Source organism: Mesoplodon densirostris, chromosome 5 (genome assembly GCF_025265405.1).
Source record: "Mesoplodon densirostris isolate mMesDen1 chromosome 5, mMesDen1 primary haplotype, whole genome shotgun sequence".
Classification (NCBI taxonomy): Eukaryota; Metazoa; Chordata; class Mammalia; order Artiodactyla; family Ziphiidae; genus Mesoplodon; species Mesoplodon densirostris.
Window position 1 is genome coordinate 118,695,504 of NC_082665.1, and position 27,275 is coordinate 118,722,778.

General features: G+C 36.9%; 1 protein-coding gene across 2 annotated transcripts in view; it reads left to right on the forward strand.

Annotated features, from left to right (window-relative positions):
• The first annotated feature begins 418 nt into the window (after positions 1–418).
• FYTTD1 (forty-two-three domain containing 1) overlaps positions 419–27,275 on the forward strand; it is a 31,896-nt gene continuing 5,039 nt past the window's right edge. The window contains exons 1-7 of one of the 2 annotated variants that reach the window (XM_060099385.1): positions 419–647; positions 5,266–5,394; positions 14,182–14,330; positions 20,347–20,459; positions 22,192–22,288; positions 22,692–22,753; positions 24,263–24,337. In XM_060099385.1, coding sequence (XP_059955368.1) covers positions 545–647; positions 5,266–5,394; positions 14,182–14,330; positions 20,347–20,459; positions 22,192–22,288; positions 22,692–22,753; positions 24,263–24,337 — 728 coding nt within the window. In that variant the 5' untranslated portion in view covers positions 419–544. Of the gene's footprint in view, positions 648–878; positions 995–5,265; positions 5,395–14,181; positions 14,331–20,346; positions 20,460–22,191; positions 22,289–22,691; positions 22,754–24,262; positions 24,338–27,275 lie in introns of those variants that run through there. The other variant, XM_060099386.1, reaches the window with a different exon arrangement.

Genomic DNA, 27,275 nt, shown 5'->3' on the forward strand with positions numbered 1-27,275 from the left:
GTGTCAGTGCAGCTTCTGCTTTGCGTCCGGACGTGTCGCTCCGCGTGCTGGCCGTGGAGAGGGGAGCTGGGGCGCAGTCCTGCAGTCCACGCTCGCAGCCTCTGGGGCTGCTCTGCAGTGGGGTGTGAAAGGTTCGTGTGTACCAAAGCTTAGGAGGCCTTTCTGTAGCAGGAGGGACTCGAAGGGCACGGAGGAGCATGATCTCATTTAAGGCATGTGATTCTGAGGTGTTCAGGGTCCAGCATAATTTGGGCGGAAAGGCGACCTCCTAAAACAGCGGCCCTCGAGAGCGGCCAGAGCAGCGGGTGCAATGTTTCCTCCGGCCCGGCAAGAGGCGCTAGGGGCGAGTCCGGGGCCTGGGGCCACTCTCGCCGGCCGCTCGTCTCTTGGTTCCTCCCCCAGCCCTCCGCCGCGGGTGGGAGAGGACGCAGGCAGCACGCGTGCGCGCTCCGTCGGTGCGGCTAGTGTGCGTGCGTGAGTGGGAGGTGGCAGGCCTCAGCCCCTGGCCTTCTTCGCTGACTGTTCCAGCGCGACGTCTCCAGCTATGAACCGGTTTGGTACCCGGTTAATGGGAACTACCGCGACCCCGCCGCCGCCGCCGAAAGCCCGCAGCAATGAAAACCTGGACAAAATTGATATGTCTTTGGGTGAGGAGCCGAGTCGCACCGAGTTGGAGTGGGAGGAGGTGTGGGTGGAACCAAGTACCGCGGTTTGTGGGGGAAGGGGCGGTTGGCCGCAGTTGTCGATGGAGTTTTCTTACGGGTGGGCGGAACCAAGCGGGGGCCGGTGGGGACGTGGGGAGCGCTTTCTGGAGTCAGGATCGCGCCCGAGGGCCTCGGCGGGGCTGTATCTGAGGGGACGGGGGGCGCTTCGGGCCGGGAGGTTGGGAAGGCAGAGGAGTGCGGACCCTGTTTCCGCCACCCCTCAAAGGGGAGCCACCGCTCGCGGGTGACCCCGGCTCTTTGTGAGGAAAACTCCGCGGGTTTCACCTCAGGTTTGTGCGCGGTGGGCGTTATCGGGGGGCGAGGGCAAGGGTCGGACGGAGCCGTCCGGTCTGAGGAAGCTTTTCGAGAGCCCGGCGGGTTCGGTTAAATCCGTGGTTCCCGAGAAGGGCTGGTTGGGCGTTTTATGCGCCCGGGCCTGCGCCTGGCGCCGCACAGGAGCGTCAGGACGCCCCGAGAGTTGACCGTTTCTGACGGGCCCCAGACGGCCGGGCCACCGCGGGACCGGGGCGCTTGACAGAAAGAAAAGATAGTTAGGAAGGACTTCGTGGGATGGTGGTGTATTAGGCGGTGCCTAGGAGAGCACAGTCTCCTCATCGAGTCCTTCAAGCTAGCAAATTAGAAAAAATCGAAGCGAAAACCGAAGGAGGGTTTACGTGGGATGATGGGAAGCCAAGTAAAGCATAGGATCTAAAAGAGTGGGGTGGTTTGGTGACGATTAGGTAAAAAGCAGGGAGATTGGCGATTCAATTAAAAATTCAGACCTAACACCACTGAGGGACTAGTCTCTGTTTGGCTTGGTTGGTTTAAAAGTAATTACGTTTTTGTCGGGATTCAGGTTTTGGTATTATATGTGGTTACTCTGCCTGAGGCCTTCAATTTTTCGGATATTTGAAAAGTACCCGACTAGGGGATACAGAGGTGTAACTTTTCCGAGGACGATATTTTTCTTTTTTGTTGTGGTTTTTCTGCAAGTTCGTAGTCAAAAGTCAAGAACTCTTGGTTTCTGTGTTTGTCTTAAGTTAGAACCCAAGATGTGAATTAAGCAAATCATCAGAAATCATAGGTTTGGCCTCAAGTCTTGCCTTACTGCTAGTCAGTAGTGACCTCTAAAGATATGAGAAATCTTTTGAATTAAAACCAAGAAAAAATATAATAATGAATATTTATTGAGTGCTTACTACTTGCCAAGCACTGGACTAAGCATTTTATATGTGTTAAATTATCCCGATAATAACCCTATGAGGTACTTACTCCTAAATGATAAAGAACATGCATGGAATCCTGAATCCCAGACTGTCTCAGTTCAAGTCCTGCTTCTGCCACTTATTAGCCATTTGATCTTGGGCAAATTGCTTCTCAGTGCCTCATCTGTAAAAAGGTGAGACACTACCTCAGAGGGTTGCTGTATTAAATAAGTCAACAGGCATATGTAAACTGCTCAGACAGTACCTGGTACACAGTAAGCACCACATTTACATATATACACACACATACTCTCTAAGCCGTTGTTGTTATTCCCATTTTACAAAACCTGAGGCATAGAGAAATTAAATAACTTGCCCACAGTCATACAGCAAGTAAGTGATGGAGTCAGGATTTCAGTCTGGTTCTAGAGCACCAAGCTCTAGATGTAGGAAGTGTTCACCATGTAATGTCATAAGCATTACATTTCTTAAGTTTCTAAGTTTTTTGTATGTATTTTGTTCAGTGATTAGGATGTTCAAATGAAGAAAACTGAGGGATAATTCTCTTTGAAGATAGAAATGAAGTGCAGCAGATAGTTAAAAGAGAGATTGGTCTCTCTTCTCCCTTAAGAACATACAGCATTCTGTCAGGTGCCTTTTTTTTTTTTTTTTTAGGTGCCTTGTTTTGTTTTAGTGAGAATTTTACAGAGATGTGATGAAGAGATAGGTATTTTAGGCAATTATTATGCTTTGTGAATATCCCATTTTATCCAGTGTGCATAAGTTTTAGAATCTAATTTTTTGTTTTGTTTTTAATTGTGGCTCTATCAGGTTTATGTGAATATTCATATGGAATTATCTACCAAGGTTACCAATAGCTGGCCTCATTGTGGCTCAATTTCTTAATTTTTTAAAAAAATATTTCTTTCTTTCTTTCTTTGGCTGTGCCAGGTCTTAGTTGCGGCACGCAGGGTCTTCGTTGTTGTGTGCCAGATCTTTAGTTGCGGCATGCGGGAATCTTTTAGTTGTGGCATGCGGGCTCTTAGTTGCGTCCTGAGGGATCTAGTTCCCTGACCGAGGATGGAGCCTGGGTTCCCTGCATTGGGAACGCAGAGTCTTAACCGCTGGACCACCAGGGAAGTCCCTCAGTATCTTAGTTTGAAAATGGGTATTACAATAGTTATTTCATAGAATTATTGTGAGAATTGAATGAATACATGTTTTCAGAACAATCCTATTAGTCCTCAGTTACTACTATTACTGTTGTTGTTATCGCTAGTTTTTTATAAAAGTAGCTCATAGTGGATTTTTTTTTTTTCCCTGATACCTACCCCATCTACTCCTTGATTAGGAGAAAGCCATTATCTTCTTTTAGATTGGAAGAATCCTCTCTGTCATGGTAGCTCCATTTAACTTGAGGATTTAGATAATAAAATGTTTAAATAGAAAACATAATTTTATGTTTTAAAAGTTTATTAAAAGTTTATAAAATTAAAGTTTATTATTAATGTTTATTAAAAGTAGCTTTGCTACTTTTAATTTTTAGTTATGTTTATACTCTATAATGCTCTGTTTTTAAATCAGCCTGGTTAGTCAAAATTATACTCTGCCTTTTTTTATTTTGTGGTTCCCCAGGCCAAGTTCATTTTGGGGGGGTAGTCTAATGGCTCTGAGATCTCAGACTTCTGGTGAAGAATAAGTAGCACCCTGTTAGAGGAAAGTAGTGTTTTGAAGGTGGTGTCTAACTATTCCCTTTCTGCTTACTGAGAATTTAACATGTTCATGGCTCTGATATTTGTGAAATCTTTGTATTTTGTAAAAAACTGTTTTTGAGTGTCTAACTTTGATGAACTTTTTTGTAGCTGAAGGATGGATCTCAAGATAACAAACTACTTTGAAGGGATTTGAATTATTTTCTATGAATATTTAAATGTAGTTTAGAGTCTTAAAGATTAGAGATTGGTGCACCGCAACGAAGAGTAACCCCCACTTGCAGCAACTAGAGAAAGCCCACAAGCAGCCACGAAGACCCACTGCAGACATAAATAAATAAATAAATATTTAAAAAGATTAGAGATTAGTGAGGTAGAGTAGTAATATATAAGAAAGGATCTCTGTAATCTATATTTCCTTCTTTGACTTCAGAAAAGACTAGTTATATTGATATAGTTGTTAGATTATTTGTATTTAGAGTAGTTTGGAAAAAAAACAACAGGTTAGTTTTGTTAATTTTATTAAGAAGTTGTTGACATTCAATTTATTTGGTTTATTTACTGTATTTTCAATCAGCAAAATTAATATTGGAGTTGGAACTTTGGAGAAAGTGTTTGGATATTCTTAAATGAGTATTTTTTGTCTTCTAGTAATCTCCTTTAAACAGACGTAAATAGAGATCTGGAGTACATTTAGTTCTATGATCTTCACATTGTTCTGTTGTGGTATTAGAGCAATGTGATGTTTGTGAATTACCTTGGGACGGTCTGGAAGTGTTTTGGGAAATAATGAGACTTAGAGAGAACAGTGTAGAGGGAATTCCCTGGTGTCCAGTGGTTAGGACTCCACACTTCCACTGCAGAGGGCACGGGTTCGATCCCTGGTCATCGGGGAACTAAGATCCTACAATCCTGCATGCCACGCAGCACGGCCAAAAAAAAGAGAGAGAGAGAACAGTGTAGAAAGAAAAATAAGGTAACGCTGAATTGTTTTGCTAAATGAGCAAAGAACCAATAGTATTTTCTTTTTGTACTATACCTTTATTATGGTACTTGTTTAATTATTTGTTTACTATTTACATGTCTGTTTCCATCATTAATTTTAAACTTACTGAGAATAGGGATCATATTTTACTTCTGTTTGTTTCTGTTACAGCACAGCTTACCACATATATTCATTGCACATAGTATATACTCAATAAATATTTGCTGAATTGAGGTGAACTTAGAAATTTAGTCTTTGAATGATTTATGTTTTGACTGCCAATGGTTTTATTGAAAGGTGGTCATCTTTAAAAACTGGAGACTTCTGTGATTATGGAAAGTAAGTATGAGTAATTTTTGTAAACAGGTTTTTGCTTATTTATATTTATTAGGGAAAGAAATACTATGAATAACAGAAATCTTCATTAGTTGGTAGCTCTGCTTTGGGCTATTGACTTGAACTTTTCCTACAAAGCTATTGTTCATTGCTCCAAATATATTGGCTGATTTGAGCTTTTATGTTCATATCATTATTATCCTCTTATCAAAGTGCTTTCAAAGTAGAAAAGAAGTCAGGGACGTAGGATATCTATCAACTAGAAAATGAGACTGAGTCATTAAGTTAAAATGAAGGTAATCATCACATTTCGTCTATCACAGATGATATCATCAAATTGAATCGAAAGGAAGGAAAGAAACAGAATTTCCCAAGACTAAATAGAAGACTCCAGCAAAGTGGTGCCCGGCAATTCAGGATGAGAGTAAGATGGGGAATTCAACAGAATTCTGGTAAGTTTTGCAAGTAAGCTTTAATAAAGAGCCGTTATTTGTGGGTTCATAGTATACTACCTTTGATACATACTTAAAGCATGGAGGAAGTATATCAGGACTCTTTGTGATTTGTCTTTTTCCTTCTCTCAGGGTTTTTTTTTTTTTTTTTTTTGCAGTACGCGGGCCTCTAACTGCTGTGGCCTCTCCCGTTGCGGAGCACAGGCTCCGGACGCACAGGCTCAGCGGCCACGGCTCACAGGCCCAGCCGCTCCGTGGCATATGGGGTCCTCCCGGACCGGGGCACGAACCCACGTCCCCTGCATCGGCAGGCGGACTCCCAACCACTGCGCCGCCAGGGAAGCCCCTCAGGGTTTTGTTGTTTAATCTTACAATCTGGTAAAAATTCAGGTTTCCTTAAATAGGTGATAACACTATTTCTTAAAAACATTAAGACATTTTAAAGTAACCTCAGTATATAAAGTCTTTATTATATTTAGGACTATAGGTTTATGAAGGATTTTACATATCATGAAGTCTTAATCTCCTTCACAGTTAGAGGTTTGTCTGATGGATGACTATGTAACTCCAGCTTAAATATATTCAGTGAAAGAGCATACCACCTCACAACGTAACTTATTCCATTATTGGAGACAGAAAATTCTAGAAAATTCTCTTAATTTGAATTAAATCATGCCTTCCTGTTAATTCTATAGAGTTATAGGAAACAGGTTTCTATATGAAAACCTCTTATAAATATGTGGAGACTACTATTCTGCATAGAAAATGACCTCTAGATTATTTATCTTATCATCCAGGACCTTTAGGATTTGTTAAATCCTCCAGAGGTAACACAGAATTGAATGCTTTAGATATGGTGTAATGATCTTGGAGCTCTACATATACCGTTATTTTTGGTAATCTAGAAGCTTATTTATTTATAACATTTTGTTCCAAAATGGACTTAAGGCAGTAACTGAATACTATTAATCATATATGACTCATTAACTTTTTTAGCAGTTACAGCAACATTTTAGAATAAACATTTGTTCAGATTTTTAAAACTCTAGATCTTTTTTACACATGTGAAAAAATGTTTGATAAACTTATTCCTAAGTTGATTTTTATCCTATATGTTAAAAAACGTAGAAAATGATCTCCAATAGGTTGAACATAATCAATCCTATGTTTAACAGCTAATATGCCAACATATCCTCAACATATGCCTGTAACTAAGATTAGACCCTGCAGAAGAATTTATTCTTCCCTAGTAATTTCTTGGATAGCTGAACCCAAATAAGTAAATCTTGTAATAGGTATTTAGCTATAGAAAATTAATATTTAATTCCAGTGATTTATATTTAAAGGTTTCTTATAAATGTTACTCAACATACCATATTTTATATATGATTTGTTTTTAAATAATTTTAGAGTTCATAGAAGCCAGAAATATATTTATTTATGCTAATCGTTTGTTAAATACCTGATAAATGCTCTGAACTGACCAGGTTGTCAGAATATGTAAAGATGTACTCTTTTACTTCAAGGAATTTCTAGTAACAGAGATAAGGTAGAAAACATAGAGTTGAGAAATATCATAAGAGAAATTCTGATTGTACTACAGGATTTTAGATAGGGATTTTGTCCTAAGAAAATTGGTGGTGATTTAATGGATAAGGTGAAATAGGATCTGATTCATGAAGGATCAGAAAAGCTTTCCTTTTACAGGGGTTATAATCTGAGCCTTGAGTTAAATGATACCCAGCGGCAGCTTAGGATCTTCTAAGATTGAAATTGCGCTTGTATGTTCTCCACTTACATGTGTCAGGGCCTAAAATAGAACAGCTCCTGCTGTCACTGAATGTTCAGAGAGGTATGGGATTTTCTTAAGCTCTGATTGGTTTGGAAAAGTTCAGATTTCCACGTTATAATGTCAGTGAGGATGTTAGCTTGAGGTAAGGGAATAAGTAGCACAGAGAGCCCTTAGCAAATACTCATTTATTTATTTATTTTAAATTTATTTATTTATTTATTTGGCTACGCCGGTTCTTAGTTGCAGCACGCGGGATCTTCTTTGCCGTGTGCAGGATCTTTAGTCGTGGCATGCAGGCTTGTAGTTGTGGCATGCGAGACCTAGTTTCCCTGACCAGGAGTCGAACCCCGGCCCCCTGCATTGGGAGTGTAGAGCTTTAACTGCTGGACCACCAGAGGAGTCCCTCAATAATTTATTTTTGCCAGCTGAACAAATAAGTGAATAAAGTCTTACTAATTCTGTACCTGAAATATAATTTAGTCATTCAATACATACTTGTACAAACAACCTAAATGTCTTTCAGGGATGGAATACTATACAACAGCAGTTCTCAAAGTGCTGTCCAGAGATCCTGGGGAATCCCCAAGAGTCAAGGGGTTCACATGGTCAGAACTATTTCTATAATAATACTAAGACATTGTGTTTTCAGTCTTATTCTCTCATGAATGTACAGTGGACTTTCCAAAGTCTATATGACATGTGATAAATAAAACAGATTGGAAGCAGAAGTGGAAATGAGAATCTAGCTATCTCCTATTAAGCCACACACTAAAGGGATTTGCAAAAATGCAAATCAATGCTACTCTTCCTATTAGATACTTTTGTTTGTTTAGGAATACAGTAGTTATTTTTCATTAAAAATGTTATTTGCCCTATATGTTGTGAGTTTATTGTTGTTTTAATAAAATAACAAATAGTTTTTAAATGTCTTAGTTTTCATTTGTAGTTTGGTAAATAACAGTAAACATAAACCCTATATATCAGAAATACCAGAAACAAAAACTCTTTGTGGTCCTCAATAATTTTTAAGAGTATAAAGAGGTCCTGGGCCTCCCTGGTGGCGCAGTGGTTGAGAGTCCGCCTGCCGATGCAGGGGATACAGGTTCGTGCCCCGATCTGGGAGGATCCCATATGCCGCGGAGCGGCTGGGCCCGTGAGCCATGGCCGCTGGGCCTGCGCATCCGGAGCCTGTGCTCCGCAACGGGAGAGGCCACAACAGTGAGAGGCCTGCATACCGCAAAAAGAAAAAAAAAAAAAAAAAAGAGGTCCTGAGACCAAAAAGTTTGAGGATGCTATTTCTTTTAGAGGTAGAAGAGACAGAGAAATAGTTGTATGCTGCTTTGAAAGGAGCCAGTAATATGATTGCATACACTCTGTGATATGATATTTCCCAGAAAATCCCTCAAATCTTCGTGTAAGTGATCAGACTACAGAAATTATTTAGGCAGCTTGATGTGTGTGTGAAAGAAATTCATGAAGGGATTGGGCTAATGATTCAAAGGAAAGATGAAAATTCCTGTGTCTAGTTTTAGTTGTTCTCAACATTGGTTGCATCTGTGGAGCTTTATAAGTTAGACTGATGCTCTGGCTGCACTCCATTGCTGCTGAACCAGAATCTGCAGAAGTAGGGCCTGGGTTTTGTTTTTTTTTTTTTTTTTTAAGCTCCATGTGTCCTTCTCATACATGGCTAGTAGTGTTAAACTGCTGATCTAGTGGAGCTGAAAATGTGAAAGGACCTTCATAGAGGTAGTAGTTGAAGTAATGAGAATGAAGGTACTCTAGAAAGACGAGAACTTTCTAAAGGGGCTAAATGGATGAAAACCAAGAAAAGACTATTGCATGAAACATGACAATGACAGCGTGAAAAATACAACCATTGCTAAAACTGAGATAGAGCTAGTGAAGTTTGTTCAAAGATAGAAAAGGAGGAAGGAGTAAGGGATGGTCTAGGCTTGTTAGAAGGTAGAGGATAAGAAGCCATTGGAAAGAAAGAAATAAAAGATGTTAGAACGGGTGATGAGTATGGGAACAATGACTATAACAGTCAGAAATAGAAGGCACCCAGGAATAGAATTCTATCCCATACTTGTCCCCTTTTATTCTTGTTTTTTTTTTTAATTTTATGGAACTATAGTTGATTTACAATGTTGTGTTAATTGCTTCTGTACAGCAAAGTGACTCAGTTATAGATGGATAAATTCTTTTTCATATTCTTTCCATTATGGTTTATTATAGGATATTGAATATAGTTCCCTGTGCTATACAATAGGACCTTGTTGTTTATCCATCCTATATATATACTAGTTTGTATCTGCTAATCCCAAACTCCCAATCCTTCCCTTTCCCTCCCCTTTTATTCTTGTTAATGAGATTTTCTCATGAGTCTTTCTTGTCTATGCCTCAAACTTTGGTATAATAATGGATTCCTCCTCTCTTTAAACTTTCTCTTTGTTCTACTAATTCATTCATTCTTTTGGAATACGTTCAAATTTCTTTGTTCCTTTCCTAGTCCCTTATCATGTTGTGTTTGAGTGTTGCGGTAGCATCTGAAATGGTTTCACTGCCTTCTCTCTCTTTCTTCCATTCAGTATAAGATACAGCTTCTAGACTGATATAATCAGATCATGAATTCGGTGACCCCCCCCCCAGTTCCCTTTCAAGTATAGTCTTTTTTATCTTTATTGGCGTATAATTGGTTTACAATGGTGTGTTAGTTTCTGCTTTATAACAAAGTGAATCAGCTATGCATATACATATATCCCCATATCTCTTCCCTCTTGCATCTCCCTCCCTCCCACCCTCCCTATCCCACCCCTCTAGGTGGTCACAAAGCACCGAGCTGATCTCCCTGTGCTATGCGGCTGCTTCCCACTAGCTATCAGTTTTACATTTGGTAGTGTATATATGTCCATGCCACTTTCTCACTTTCTCCCAGCTTAACCTTCCCCCTCCCCATGACCTCAAGTCCACTCTCTAGTAGGTCTGCGTCTTTATTACCATCCTGCCCCTAGGTTCTTCATGACCATTTTTTTTTAGATTCCATATATATGTGTTAGCATATGGTATTTGTTTTTCTCTTTCTGACTTACTTCACTCTGTATGACAGACTCTAGGTCCATCCATCTCACTACAAATAACTCAGTTTCGTTTCTTTTTATGGCTGAGTAATATTCCATTGTATATATGTGCCATATCTTCTTTATCCATTCATCTGTCGATGGACACTTAGGTTGCTTCCATGTCCTGGCTATTGTAAATAGAGCTGCAGTGAACATTGTGGTACATGACTCTTTTTGAATTACGGTTTTCTCAGAGTATATGCCCAGTAGTGGGATTTCTGGATTGTATGGTAGTTCTGGTTTTAGTTTTTTTAAGGAACCTCCACACTGTTCTCCATAGTGGCTGTATCAATTTACATTCCCACCAACAGTACAAGAGGGGTCCCTTTTCTCCACACCCTCTCCAGCATTTATTGTTTGTAGATTTTTTGATGGGCCATTCTGACTGGTGTGAGGTGATACCTCATTGTAGTTTTCCATTCACTTCTTATCGTTTTCTCTAGACTGTCTCTCAAATCACTGTGGTTGCCCATGTCTTTGTACTTGTCACTTTATGCCTCTCTCCCTATTCACATCTTGCCTGTTTTGTAATACCTAGCTCAGAGCCTGCTTTTTCTGTCATAGCTGTGTTTTTCTCTTTGGAAATGCACCATAGATTATATTCTGCCTTTTATTATTCTTTAATTTTTATATATAACAGTTTGGAAAATGTTCAGTTTTTCGAGCCACACAAACTTGCACTTAGATCATGGCTCTGCCATTTTCTAACTGTGCCCTCTGGGTAGTCACTGTTCTTCGCCTCACTTTGCTCACTTGCAAAATTGAGATATTAGCATCAGTTTCATCAAGTGCTCATTTAAATTAAGGTACTCAGAACAGTGCCTAGCACAGTGGTAGCTGCTTCATTATTTAATACAAATAAAAATAGCACGTAGTTGTAGATTTAATTTGAATATACAGGTTTCCCCAACATGCTTAATCTTCGTTTGGTTGCAATTCTAGAAGGGAATCACACATAGAGCAGCAATAATTTGATCCTAATATTAAAAAAATAGTATCTTTATTGCTTTTTTGCTGATTATAAAAGGAATAAAATCAGCACCTTTAATACTGAGGCAGAGCACCCAAAAAGGGGACAAATCTACAAGAACTCGCTACCACACTGAGCTGCCGTGCTGGGGGAATTCACTGGGAAGTGATCTATAGGGGTGATGCAGCTTGAATTCATGGAGGATGAGCAGGGCCAGAATTAGGGTGATGCCTAGGACTAGATCTAGATAGATACCGAGGGCCTAAAATTTAAAGTGTCACTCATTCTCAGATTTTATGCCCTAGGCGCCTCTCTTGCCTCACCATAGTCTCAGTTTTCAGGGGAGGGATGATGAGTGCCACTGGGTGTCCTATGCCACAGGAGCAAGCCTTGAGGTGCACACTGGAACTTGGAAGAAAAGCTCCTTCTTATTGTAGAGTCCCTCCAGTGCCCTCTGCTGACAAAGCTTAACATCGTGCCAGCTGGTAAGAGAAATGTTCCAGTCACAGAAGCGGGACAGTAAAGAGTTAATTGGGAGCTGAAAGGCAATAAATTGGTAAATGGTTCAACCATCATAACATAACAGGTTTTTCTAACTGTCTAGTTGAATTCTGGTCTCAAAGTAGGTACGCCACAAAAAAGCATTATGGAATTGGATAAATTCAATAGTGACATATACATGATTATGGCTTAAGAGATTCATCACACACAGTCCTGAGAAATTCTATAGTAAACTATTTTAACTTGGTTTAGTTTGACTATGAAACAGGTTGGTAGACCTGTTACCACATTGCAGGTGTATAGTATTATACAGGATTCCATTCTAAAGACATTCCCCCCCAAATTAGAATTAAGATAAGCATGCCCAATATCACAATTGTTAGTTAGCATAGTTCTCTGGAATTTCTGGCCATTGCATTAAGAAGTAAAAGAATTTGAGGTATAATTATTGGATGGAAGAAGGTAGTATCATTTGTGGGTAATATGATTGTCACTCAGAAATCCCAAGAAAATAATTTGAAAGACTATTAGAACTAATAAGTGAATTCAGTGGAATGGCTGATTAAAAGGTATTAATTAAAACCTCAGTAGCTTTCTGTAATCCCAAGAATGACAATATGAAGATTATTAATAGATAAGGGATCTTTTTTTGTGATTGACAACAAATGTATAAAATACCTAGTAATAAGCTTAACAAGAAATGTGCAGGACCTATGGGAGGAAAAGCTTGAAACTTTACTGAGCCAATTTAGTGACAGAAGAAGACTTGAATAAGTGGAAAGATGTAACGTGTTCCTGAATATTGTAAAATGTCAATTCTTGATAAATTAATTATAAATTTAAAGTCATTCTTCTATCAAAGCATCAAAGGAAATTAGAACTTGACCCTAGAAAACTGGTTTATGAACATGATAGTTTGTGAATGGAAGAATACAGACAGTCAAAAAACCCATGGCAAGTGTTCATTATTACTAGTACCAAATACAAGTTTTTTTTTTATCTCAAACGCTAAATGATAAAGATTAAAAAGAATAATATTCAAAGTTGTCAATGATACGGAAAAAGTGGCACCCTTATGTTCCTGGGAATATAAATAAATATAGTCGTTCTGGAGGGGATTTTTTACAATATGAATCAAAATTCTTCAGAATTTGCTTTACTCTTTGATACAGCATTTTGATCTTTGGAAATTTATATATTGACGAAATATGGATGTGTATAAAAATGTTATCTGTAGTGTTATTGCAATGTTATTTATAATAGTGTAACATTAGAAGTAACTAAAATGATTAGTATGAATATTAAAGACATAGGATTAATATTCACAATACAGTGTTAATGTAGACTACAAAGTAGTATATGGAGTAGTGAAATGTGGTTGCTGGAAGATTGACTGAGTCCATTTTCTGGGCACGTGGTACTACAAAATTGTGAATTACCTCATGTGATAGTCTTTTGAGTTGCTTAAAAACAGTTGAAACTAAAAGTGTTAATTTGAAATGTATGTATACAAGTAAAAGACTAGAAAAATACATAAAATGTTAGTAGTTGTTGTCTCTAAGTGGTGGGCTAATGGTGGTGGCTTTTATATTCTTATTTGTACTTTATATGTTTTTAAAATTTCTGTACTGAGCACGTTTACTTTTTCATAATTAGAAAATAAGTATTTAAATAGGTAAGATACATAATGGAAAAGCAAAGTCAGTAATGTCATATGCCACAGAGATTAAAATATATATCCATTGGAGTTCACTGCAGACTTTAGCAAAAGCAGTTTGAATATAATAAGACTGAAAACAAAGAAGCCAGATTGCAACATCGTAAGAAAATAGGAGATGAGATAGTGATTCCACTCTGGATCAGTGCCATCCAACAAATAAAATGTGAGCCACATATTAATAATATATTTTATTTAACCCAGTACATCTAAAATATCATTCTAACATATGATTAATATAAAATTATTAATGAAATATTATACATTCTTTTGTTACATCTCAATTCAGACTACTCATATTTCAAGTACTTAATAACCACATGTGGTTAGTGGCTACCATGCTGCACAGGGTAAGTTGAGACTGTTCTGTTTGTTGAGAAAGTAATGCCAAAGAGAGGATAGCTGGGGGGAAATGTGAGAATCCTCTAGTCCATTGCAGTCCATTACAGCAGCAGAACCCTTTCCAGTGCAGCTTATTGCCTCTTTAAATATGAAATATTTTATGTAATTTTAAAGAAGTGTATATAAATGGTAATATAATAATATAAGAAATATTATATGAATAATAATAAATGAAAAAAACTCTCATATCCTCCACCCTACTTAAGAAATAGAGTATCCTGTGACCTGTGTGCCACTCAGTTGCAGTCTTAGATTGATTTTTTTTTTTTTCCCTCCTCTCCTCCAGGTTTTGGTAAGAATAGTCTGAGCCGTAGAGGAAGAGTGATGCCTGGCAAGAGACGTCCTTATGGAGTTATCACTGGCCTTGCAGCTAGGAAAGCAACTGGAATTCGAAAAGGAATTAGTCCTATGAATCGACCACCTCTAAGTGACAAGGTAGGATAATGGCTAATCCTGAGTCAGAAACTCTTTTCTTTACAAATGAATCTGTATTCAAAACAGAAACAGACTCAACAGACATAGAAAACAAACTTACAGTTACCAAAGGGGATGGGGAGGGGGGAGGGATAAATTAGGAGTATGGGATTGACAGATACAAACTACTATATGTGAAATAGATAAGCAACAAGGATTTACTGTATTATCACAGGAACTATATTCAGCATCTTATAATAACCTATAATGGAAAATAATCTGAAATATATATATATTTATGACTGAATCACTTTGCTCTACACCTGAAACAAACACAATATGTAAATCAACCATACTTCAATTTAAAAAAAAGAAAGAAACCCTTTTCCTTTATTCGTACTAATATTTCTGTGAATGAGCTTGAGAGAGCATTTTATTTGAATATTTTGGGTTTTTTAAATATAGTACTTTGGGGCTTATATACAAAATTCAATAATTAAATAAAAATTATTGTCATTCATGAAGAATACCTAAATTTCCACATTCTGAAATATAAAATTTTTTTTACAGGTTCTTGACTTTCCCTGTGTGTGTGTGTGTGTCTGTGTGTGTCTGCAGTTTTTAACAGGTTATTGATGTATAATTTTATACTATAAAATTCATTTCTTTTAAGTGTACAACTCAGTGAATTTTAGAAAATTTATAGAGTTGAACAATCATCACAATAATTAATTTTAGATCATTTCTATCACTCTAAAAAAAAATCTCAAGTCCATTCAGTCATACCGTGTGATATGCCCCAGGCAACCACTAATCTACTTGCTGCAGATATTTTATAAATTTGCCTTTCTGGCATATTTCATATACAGGCATACCTTGTTTTATTGTACTTCACTTTATTGTGCTTCACAGATACTGCGTCTTTTTAGAAATAGAATATTTTTGGCAACCCTGCACTGAGCAAGTCTGTTGGTGCCGTTGTTCCAACAGCATTTGCTCACTTTGTGTCTCTGTGTCACATTTTGGTAATTCTCGCAATATTTCAAACTTTTTCATCATTATATTTGTTACGGTTATCAGTGATCTTTGATGGTACTATTGCAAAAAGATCACAACTCGCTGAAGTCTGAGATGATGCGTAGCATTTTTTAGCAATAAAGCATTTTTAGATTAAGGTATGTACGTAGTTTTTTTAGGCATAATGCTGTGGCACACTTAATAGGCTACAATATAGCATAAATATAAATTTTTATATGTAGTGGGAAACCAGAAATTCATGTGACTCACTTTATTGCGATACTTGCTTTATTGCAGTGGTCTGGAACCAAATCCCCAGTAACTCCGAGGTATGCCTGTAAATGGAATCATACGATAGTATGTGGGCTGGCATTCAGCCATAATACTTTTGAGGTTCATCATGTTGTAGCATGTCTCACTACTTCATCTCTTTTTATTAGTGAATAATATTTCATTGTATGGATATTTTGTTTACCCATTCACCAGTTGATGGACGACATTTTGGTTTTTTCCACTTTTTTGGGTATTGTGAATATGTTGCTGTGAACATTGGCCGTAAGTCTGTATGGACACAGGTTTTCATTTCTCTTGGGCGGATACCTATCTCCCCTAGTTGATACTTTTAATTAGAGTTACAATTATTTACCCACCATAAATTAACTACTTTTCAAATCTTAACTGAATTTTTAATTACATCTCAATGAGTAATTTTTGAATTGGCTGTATAAAGCATTACTTAAAATAGTTTCACAAATGGTTTTTCTTTAACTTCTTATGTTTAGTAAGTCTGAGCCACCAAGGAATTTAATGTTCCACCCTGCTGTTTTTTAACCCCTTTTGTTTCTCTGATTATGAAAGTAATACATATTTTATTTTATTTTATTTTATTTTTATTATTTTTTTTTGTTGTTGTACGCGGGCCTCTCACTGCTGTGGCCTCTCCCGTTGCGGAGCACAGGCTCCGGACACACAGGCTCCGCGGCCATGGCTCGCGGGCCCAGCCGCTCCGCGGCATGTGGGATCTTCCGGGATCGGGGCACGAACCCGTGTCCCCTGCATCGGCAGGCGGACTCTCAACCACTGCGCCACCAGGGAAGCCCAATACATATTTTAATACAAAAATTGAGGACATTCATTTCTTAAATTGTCTTAAGTATCTATATTCTGGTTAACCACAACTGTCTTCACCCCTTAACTTTTCAATTCTGCTATCACCAGCAGCTATTCTCTAAAACTTTATTACAGAACTTGCTCCAGTAAAAATTTTAAGTTACCACATCTGGTAGTCTTTTGAGTTGTTTTAAAATAGTGAAAATTGAAAGAGAATGTGCTGAATGGTAAGATCTTTTTATTTAAGTTTGAATGATTTTGGAAAAGGTATGGTTTGAAATTTGCTGTTTCTTAAGAACCTTTCTCTCAACCTGAATATAGATTAATGTCTCAAGAGAATCGACTGTGGTACTTGTGAAGCAGATCATTTTCTGGCAGTTTAGAAAATTTCTTTTTACATATAAGTAACTTACACCATCCTTTTCTATTCATTAAACAAATTACCTAAGTAAGTTAATTGTCCTTGAATTGCTGCATATACTTAGAAATTTTATACCTTAAAAAAAAGTCCTGACCACAATTAGACTTTTTGTTACTTTTTCTCTTCCTTTCCACAGTTTATATGAATTAGTGAGATCTTATTTCAATAAAAATGTACATTTTCTTACCTATGAAGTGAATTACTAAGTGGGAAAGATAGCACACTCATTTACATTACTAGTATTTACTGAGAGAGCATATGGCTGTGCCTGGAGGGGAATGGTTGTCTCTAAGAATGAATTTTCTTTTGTTTAGAGAAAGTCAGCTTAAAATATCTGCCAAGTAAAAGTTCGTAAGGGATTCTTCTACTGGAATATATAACCTTGTCAATGTCAATACTGTAACTTTTCTATTTTAGGTTCACAGTTTCCTAAAACTGAGGGTGTGTTATGTTTTGTAGAACTTTTAACTTGACTAATAATACTAAACCATTTAGTACTTCTGTGAACTTAAAAATTTTTTTGTTTTTGCTGCATATATAGCAGTTACCTTCTGCTAATGGGTAGTTTTGATCTTTTGTCTGATTTTGACATTTTATAAATACCTTATCTTCATACTATGGAATTCTATTCAGCAATAAAAAAGGAATAAATGTTAATGCGCAAGACAGTGTGGGTACATCTCAAAACATCATGCTAAGCAAAAGAACACAAACACAAAACACTATGTACTATGATTCTGTTTATTTGAAATTGTAGAAAAGGCTAAACTATAGTGACAGATCAGTCACTGCCTGGGGTTAGAGTCAGGTGGGGGAAAGAAATTGACTGCAAGGGGGCACAGGGAAACTTTTAAGGGTGAGGGTATCTTTTATATCTTGATTATGATGTGGTTGCATGATTACATGTAATTACCCAACTTCATCAAACTGTACACTTAAAATTTTATTGTATGTAAATATTACTTTAATAAAATAGCATTAAAAATAAACTACCTTAATTTCTTTCCTTCAAGGAATAATTTTTTATCTCAAAATTCTGTAAGAAAAACTTATCCTTAGGTATTTTTTGTAAACACTTTTATACACATGTACAAACCTTAGATTCATGGAACACAAATTCTCCATATATTAATGGATTGTTAAAGTTCTTGTCCATGTATTCATCATTTAATTCACGTTGACTGAATGCTCAGTATGTCCTGGACGCAAGGGATTCTGCAGTAACTCAATAGAAAATCCCTGTCTTCATGGAGAACTCAAATAAATATTAAATAATTTATCACACAAATAACTATATGATTATAATATGGCAGGTAATTTGAAGGAAAACAACATGTGACAGTAGCATCATAGGAGGAACTTTTACATTTACTATAAAATGAGCCTTGGTATTTTTATTAAAGACAAAATACAAAGCTCGGAATGGGCCATCATTAGTCTGATTTCATAGCATTTCTTCTGTACTCTTAATATTCTTTATTCCTCCATTTACTTATTTTCCAAACATTCATGAAAATGAAGACTATCGTAATTTTTGTGGTTTTTAGTCAGTCGATATTTATGGGATACTTCTCATATTCTTTTTTTTTTTAACTTTTATTGGAGTATAGTTGCGTTACAACGTTGTGTTAGTTTCTGCTGTACAGTAAAGTGAATCAGTTACAGGTATACATATCTCCACTGTTTTTTAGATTTCCTTCCCATTTAGGTCACCACAGATCATTGAGTCCAGATGTCTCTGTGCTAAACAGTAGGTTCTCATTAGTTATCTATTTTATACTTAGTGGTATATATATGTCAATCCCAATCTCCCAATTCGTCCCATTCCCCCCTTCCCCTCCTTGGTAACCATAAGTTTGTCCTCTACATCTGGACTCTATTTCTGCTTTGCCAATAAGTTCATCTGTACCATTCTTCTAGATTCCACATATAAGAGATTTTTTTTTCTTTTTTTCTTTTTTTTTTTTTGTGGTACGCGGGCCTCTCACCGCCACGGCCTCTCCCGTTGCGGAGCACAGGCTCCGGATGTGCAAGCTCAGCGGCCATGGCTCACGGGCCCAGCCGCTCCGCGGCATGTGGGATGCTCCCGGACCAGGGCACGAACCCGTGTCCCCTGCATCGGCAGGCGGACTCCCAACCACTGCACCACCAGGGAAGCCCATAAGAGATATTATATGATGTTTGTTTTTCTCTTTCTGACTCACTTCACTCTGTATGACAGTCTCTGGGTCTACCCATGTCTCTGCAAATGGCACTATTTCATTCCTTTTTATGGCTGAGTAATATATTCTATTGTATATATATAGCACATCTTCTTTATCCATTCCTCTGTCAATGGACATTTACGTTGATTCCATGTCCTGGCTATTGTAAATAGAGCTGCAGTGAACATTGTGGTACATGACTCTTTTTGAATTATGGTTTTGTCAGGTTATATACCCAGTAGTGGGATTGCTGGGTCGTATGGTAGTTCTATTTTTCGTTTTTTAAGGAACCTCCATACTGTTGTCCATAGTGGCTGTATCAATTTACATTCCCACCAACAGTGCAAGAGGGGTCCCTTTTCTCCACACCTGCTCCAGCATTTATTGTTTGTAGATTTTTTGATGATGGCCATTCTGACTGGTGTGAAGTGATACCTCATTGTAGTTTTGATTTGCACTTCTCTAATAATTAGTGATGTTGAGCATCTTTTCATGTGCTTTTTGGCCATCTGTATATCTTCTTTGGAGAATGTCTATTTAGATCTTCCCCCCATTTATTGATTGGGTTATTTTTTTGATATTGAGCTGCATGAGCTGTTTGTATATTTTGGAGATTAATCCTTTGTCAGATTCTCAAAATATAAGAGAATCCAGATTAAATAAAAGATATAGTCCATATTGTCAGAGACTTTAGAAAAGACTTCATGGGAAATATGGAAACCTGAATTAGGCTTTAATGATGGACTGAATTTATATATGTAGAGGGAGAAAAAGTGGACATTTCATGTGCTTATTTTCTATGACATTGAATTTTCTTAATTCTTGTTTTTCTACTCAGACTTCTTTGCTATCACAACCTCCCTTTTTCCTTCTCACACATTTGTTTTGGATCTTGGCTGTCTTATCTCTTCACTTGATATCAAAATCATATTTATATAAAAGATTCCCTAATTTACGTTTCTGGCTCTCTAGAGGGTTCTTCTCTTGAGCTCCAGAGCCATGTTTCCTCATCACCTATGCATCCCTCAGAATACCTGAAACTGAACATAACCAAAATAGAAAAAAATTCATTCTTCTGTTTGAATTCTTCTTTTGTTGCAAGTATTTTAAGTATAATGTAGTTATCTTTTTCGTCGCTTAGACAGGAAATATTCATGTTGTTTTAGCACAACCTGTACATCTAAGCAGTGGTCAGTCCCTGTCCATTCTGCCTCAGAAATGTTTATTGTAGTAGGGTATAGAGCAAAAAGCAATCTAATTAACATAGTTTCTTGCTTTCTGAAAGAATATAGAGCGATATTTTCCAGCATTAAAAAGGAAGGCAAACCTTCTGAGACAAAATGAAGTACAGAGAAAACCAGTTGCAGCTCTCAAGAGACCTAACCAGTTAAATAGAAAGTAAGTACTCAAATATATGACAGTGTTATGTTATACATCATAAATAAAGATGGACTTCTTGCACTGAGAGTTTGCAGTGATGTTTATAGGTATCTGGTCATTTTCAAGACAGATATTTGGGATGTCTGTTTGAAAATCCAATATGGAAGTATTCAGTAATAGCTTCCTTATCTCTTAGAACCAGTGTTATTGATGAATTTAACTGATTTTAAACGTTTTAAAAAAGCATAACTCTGGGTCTTTCTATTTCTTGACATATAGAGTAAAATTGCAAAAGGTGATCATTTTGGTAAAAACACATCTTCCAGAATTATTAAAAATTGAGAATTCTGAAAGCTGAATTTGTTATATAGTCTCAATGGCTCTTAATAAAACAGTGTATGTTATTTGTGGGAAAAGCAAACCTGAAAGAATTTTGCATTAATGCTTCGTAAGCTGAAATTATTTTTCTATTAATTTAAAAAAGATATAACAGGGCTTCCCTGGTGGCTCAGTGGTTAAGACTCCACGCTGTCAATGCAGGGGACCCGGGTTTGATCCCTGGTCAGGGAACTAGATCCCATATGCATGCCACAACTCAGAGTTTGCATGCCACAACTAAAGAGCCCGCCTGCTGCAAATAAGGAGCCCACCTGCCCAACTAAGACCTGGCACAACCAAATAAATAAATTTTTAAAAAAAGTATAACAAAACTTAAAAATTGTGGCCTATCGTTATGGTATTCTGTTCTCTGTAAGGATAGAGTAGGTGACAGGCTGCGAAGTTTTCTTATTATTTCAGTTTCAAATGCCTTTTATTCATCTTTTATAGAAGATAATTCAAAGCAAAAAAACCCTGAAATGAAGCTTTTGTATAAGTGGAATGGCTACAATTGCAGCTTTATTCAACTATCATCTCTTTTTCTTTTGGGAATCATTTCAGAGTACTTTTTTGGAAAAGGAAAACTTCTCAAATAAGAGCTTGTCAATTACATGAACCATTAATGAGCTCATGTTAATTGGGCTGGCAGGGAAATTTTGCATTTGAGCCTCTATAAGATTGGAGGTAAGATTAGGTGACCTGTTAAACATTTATTTATAAAATTAAGTAGACAGAAATGAAAATTTGTTTTCTCATGTTTTACCAGCTTTCTATAAAAACTAGAAAGGAATTGGTGAAAGTCAAGTCAAACATATAATTAAGATTACAATGTTCTAAGCAGGAGAGAGCAAACAGTAGAATAGTGTAAGTTTCTGTGTGATTTATATTAATATATGAAGGTTTCTGAGTGAAGGAGAGAAAATTGGAGAAGATGTTATATTTCAAGATTTTCTCTTCATTTTTGGTTTTCAGCGGTTTGACCATGATGTGCCTAGGTGTGCTTTTCTTTGTACTAATCCTTTTAATAAATCTGTACATTTATGTCTTTTACCACATTTAGAAAGTAGCATTAAAAATGTTATTTCAGTGTCTTCAGAAGAGACCTTATATGTCAGAATATTAGACAGTTGAATATTTGTAAGATAAATTAGGTCAGAGTTAACCACATTGTTATGTAGTCTGCTACAGAGGGAGATATTTGTAAATCAGATCTCAATAGCTTCATGTAAACAAGGGTATAATTCAGAGTCTTTGTGTTTAGTGTACCTCAGATTTTCATCCTATGAATTTAAATATTTTGCTTATCTTTTCAAGGTGTTTGAAAGTTGTTAAGTGGCCCACACTATTCATGGTGTACATGTTTTTGTTGCAGAAATAACATTCCAGCCAATTTTACCAGGAGTGGAAATAAATTAAGTCATCAGAAAGACACTCGTCAGGCAACTTTTCTTTTCAGGAGAGGCCTGAAGGTATAAAAAACCCTTGGTAGTGTTTTCTTTTTACCCAAACGATCCTGAACATCCACCTTTAGTAATCCTCAATCATAGACATGGCCCATGATTGAGGTAGGGTTTGGGTTTAGAATATGGAGAACATGACATTAGATTAATTCCTTTTTTTTTTTTTCTATTTTCTTTTGTTGTCCTCAGTGGCAGTGTCTTATAAGAATTTAACATGTTATTTAGGAATAAACTTGTTTTTACTACTTGTTCTGATACAGGAACCTGAACAAAGAGGTGTTGTCAGAATAGGCACATGCCCCTCTCCTGCATTCACACACCACACTGGGTTATAAAGTTACAGAGCAGGGTAGCTCTTTGGATTCAAATCCTCTGCTTTCTATGGGATCTACTGCTTTTTTTTTCCCTTCAGGTTCAGGCCCAGTTGAACTCAGAACAACTGCTAGACGATGTAGTAGCAAAGAGAACTCGTCAGTAAGTTTCAATTTGTTTTTCAAGATGTCATTTCAAAACTCCCAGAATAGTAGTGACCCAAATTACTTTGTACCCCAGTCGAAAAGAAATTAAATGAGACCCAAAGTGAATTAACCATTGAGCCTGAAATAAATAAATCCTATGTTGTTTTTTCCCCAAAAACCTTTTTCATTTTCACATGTCAGTGTTATAAGTTTTAGCACCAAATACATTACTCTGTATTTTAATTTTTTTCTTGCCTGTTTATTCCTTTTTAATGAAACAGCTCTTTATTTTTTTATAACTACTTTCATACAAATGAACCAATTCAGGGAATAAATAGAAGAAAATCCAGTAGCGCTTTTAGAAAATTTATAGATTTTTAAAAACAATAGGCTGTTTTCTTTTCACATATTATTTTTTTCTCCTTACCCCATGAAGGTTTTTTTCAAGAATGTATTTTTGTCTGTTAGAATTGCACTCCCCAAGTGTGAGTTGTATTACTCCATCAATATGATCAGGTCTTAAAATTAAATCATTTAAAATTATGGCTACTTCTGTGAAAACAAAGCATATAAAACATGATCATGGTCCAGATATGATGCCATCTATAATGGGCATGATTTTGAGCAATTGGCGTGTCAGAAAGGCAACTATTTGAACTTGACGCTGGCAATATTCCTTTGCACAGGAGTCAGGCATTGGAAACCAAAAGGAAGGAAAAAATGATCATGACCCATTTGCTTCTGCAATAAACAGTATTTACATAATTGTAATAATGTAAATGTGGCTTATTTGTTTTGAACTTTAAGAATCAATCTATAGAACAAAGCACAAAATACTTAATTTGGTAACAGTGTGATATAAATGTCTGATTTTGACCAACATAAATATAAAAGTAAAGATAAAAAGTGAGAGGTACAAAATGGGTGAAGAGGTGGAGGGAAGGAATTAGAGATGCTACTGTCCTTTTATACAAAGTGGGTAGGGGATAATGTCAAGAGACACTACTAAAAAAAGAGATTTTAGTATATTTAAAGTTATAATGGAGGTAAAATAGTGATATAGCCATCAAAACATTTAGAGGTAGGAAGAGAAACTAGAGGATAGTGTAATGAGCTGAATCCTTACCATAGCAAGATAGTATTAGACATGCATTTTGTTTAGTGAACTGGAGGTAACTAACTAGCAAGCAGGAAAAACAGGAAAGGTTAAAAGTGCTCCCTCTGGGGAGCAGAAAGGGAGAATAGTGGGGTAAAGGACTGTTGTTTCTTATTAGAAGCCTTTCTGTATTATTTGATTTTTTTATGTGCATATATTTGTTACACTGAAAAATATTTAATAAATTCAGGTGTCTAGTTCTTACACCCAGGATGCTGATTAATATATCATGGTGGGGTCCAGGTGTCTGTATTTCCTAAAAAACTAAGAAAAAGTAATGGCTACTTTAAAATATATGTTTTAATGTGGAATACACTATAGGATTCATAAGCTGTCATTTTAATGAAATTTTTGGTTTTTTGAAACTAGGTGGCGGACTTCTACTACAAATGGAGGAATTTTGACTGTATCCATTGATAATCCAGGAGCAGTGCAGTGCCCAGTGTAAGTCTTTTTTTTATTTTGCAAAAATTATAACTTCTCTGTATAAGATAATAGAAAAATATTTGACTTCTCTTCAGAGTATGATGTTCACGTTAGGATAAACTGAGACAAGGATAAAAGTAATACTTGTGGTATAAAGTGGAAATAGTATAATACAAAATTAAAGGTAGGGGATTCCCTAGTGGTCCAGAGGTTAGGGCTCAGCAGGCGCTTTCACTGCTGAGGCTCAGGTTCAGTCCTTGTTGGGTGGAGAACTAAGATCCCTCAAGCTACACAGCATGGCCCCCCAAAAAACAAAAAAATCAAAAATAACAGTTAAAAGTAAAAGCTCCCTGTTTCCTGGTTCTACAGCCCCAAAGTAACCACTTTTAACAATTTCATATATTTATTTTAAAAATTGGTGCCCATATAACATACTATGTACATCTATTTCTTGTGTATAATCATAAATGAGATAATACCATGCATACTTGCTCCCTTCTCCCCCTCCCCCCAGTATGCTTTGGACTTCTTTACTTTTCATTACATACAGATCTACCTTCTATTTAAAGGCTTCATAATGTATTATTTTATCTAGATGACCTTAATTTAGTTAACCATTCCGTTATATGTATTGCATTATAAACTTTCTAGGTTGAAGCCGGAAGTGATGTTGCCTAGGGGATGGGGGGTGAACTGAACCCCGATTTGACAGGCAAGATGTGAGACTTAAAGCACAGGGCCGGAGGTCAAGGATGCATTTCAAGAAAGTTCTAAAACCATATCATCAAATTCAACCTGATAGTTGACCTAGCCATAGACCAGACCATAACTGGCACTCTTAAATTTTTCCCATCAAAAAGTATCAGGAATGAAAATCTAAGCTCTATACTTAAAATTTAAAGAAAGTCCTGTATCAGCCAGTAGTCTAGCAGATTGGCTAGTTACTTGGAAATTCATGCAGACTTACTCAAGCTTCTAACACAACAGAGGAAAATATCTCTGTGCTGATATTTTTCACATTATGTTTGTGGCCCATTAGTAGGTTATGAAATCAGTTCTGTGAGATGTGATGAATATATTGTAAAAAGAAAATAAAATAATAAAATTTTTTTTCAACTTTCTAGGTTTATGGAGTTTTGTTTTTAACTATCTAGCCATTTTAATGATTGAAATGAAAACCTAGGATGAGTCTCTAAGATTTCAAAGGTTGCTTTATTTTAATAGAAGATTAAGACTTGGAAATCACCAATCCTTCCAAATTGTTAAAATGTTTGTAGATCTACTTACAGAGGTATTCTGTGAGCGATTTATAAATTTTAGTCTCTAGATTAGTCAGTCAAGAACCAAGTATTTTTTTGAATTCAGCAAGGTTGCAGAATGCAAGATTTATATACAGAAATCTGTTGTGTTTCTATACATTATAATGAAAAGCAGAAAGAGAAAGTTCAAGAAAAAAAAATCCCATTTAAAATTGCATTTAGGGCTTCCCTGGTGGCGCAGTGGTTGAGAGTCCACCTGCCGATGCAGGGGACACGGGTTCGTGCCCTGGTCTGGGAGGATCCCACATGCCATGGGGCGGCTAGGCCCATGAGCCATGACTGCTGAGCCTGTGCGTCTGGAGCCTATGTTCCGCAACGGGAGAGGCCACAACAGTGAGAGGCCCACATACCACACACACACAAAAAAATTGCATTTGAAAAATACCTAGAAATAAACTTAACCAAGGAGGTGAAGGACCTATATGCTGAAAACTGTAAAACGTTGATGAAGGAAATTGAAGATTATTCAAAGAAATGGAAAGATAATCCCATGCTCTCGGATTGGAAGAATTAATATTATTAAAATGACCATATTACCGAAAGCAATCTACAGGTTTAATGCAATCCCTATCAAAATACCCAGGACATTTTTCACAGAACTAAAACAAACAATCTTAAAATTCATATGGGACCCCGAAAGACCCCAAATTACCAAAGCAACTGCTGAGGAAAAAAGAACAAAGCTGGAGGTATGAGCCTACCAGACTTCAGACTATACTACAATACTACAGTAGCCAAAACCGCATGATACTGGCACAAAAAAGGACACATAGATCAATGGATCAGAATAGAAATAAAAGCCATGTACCTATGGTCCATTAATCTATGACAAAGGAGGTAAGAATGTGCAATGGAGAAAAGACAGTCTCTTCAACAAGTGGTGCTAGGAAAACTGGACAGCCACATGTAAAACAATGAAGTTAGAACATTCCCTCACACCATATACAAAAATAAACTCATAATGGTCTAAAGACCTAAATGTAAGACATGAAACAATAAAACTCCTAGAAGAGAAAAAAGGCGAAGCACCCTGACATAAATCATAGCAGTATTTTCTTGGATCAGTCTCCGAAGCCAAAAGAAATAAGAACAAAAATAAACAAATCGGACCTAGTTTAACTTAAAAGCCTTTGCACAGCAAAGGAAGCCATCAACAAAATCAAGACAACCTACAGAATGCAAGAAAATATTTGCAAATGATGTGACTGACAACAGGTTAATATACAAAATATACAAACAGTTCATACAACTCAATATCAAGAAAACAAATAATCCAATCAAAAGGTGGGCAGAAGACCTGAGTAGACATTTTTCCAAAGAAGACATACAGATGGCTAACAGGCACATGAAAAGATGCTCAACAGTGCTAATTGTTAGAGAAATGCAAATCAGAACTACAATGAGGTATCACTTCACCTGTCAGAATGGCTGTCATCAAAAAGTCTACAAATAACAAATGTCGGAGAGGATGTGGAGAAAAGGAAACCGTTGTGATACTGTTGGTGAGAATGTAAATTGGTGCATCCACTGTGGAAAACAGTATAGAGGTTTCTTAAAAACTAAAAATAGGGACTTCCCTGGTGGGCCAGTGGTTAAGAACCTGCCTTCCAATGCAGGGAACATGGGTTCGATCCCTG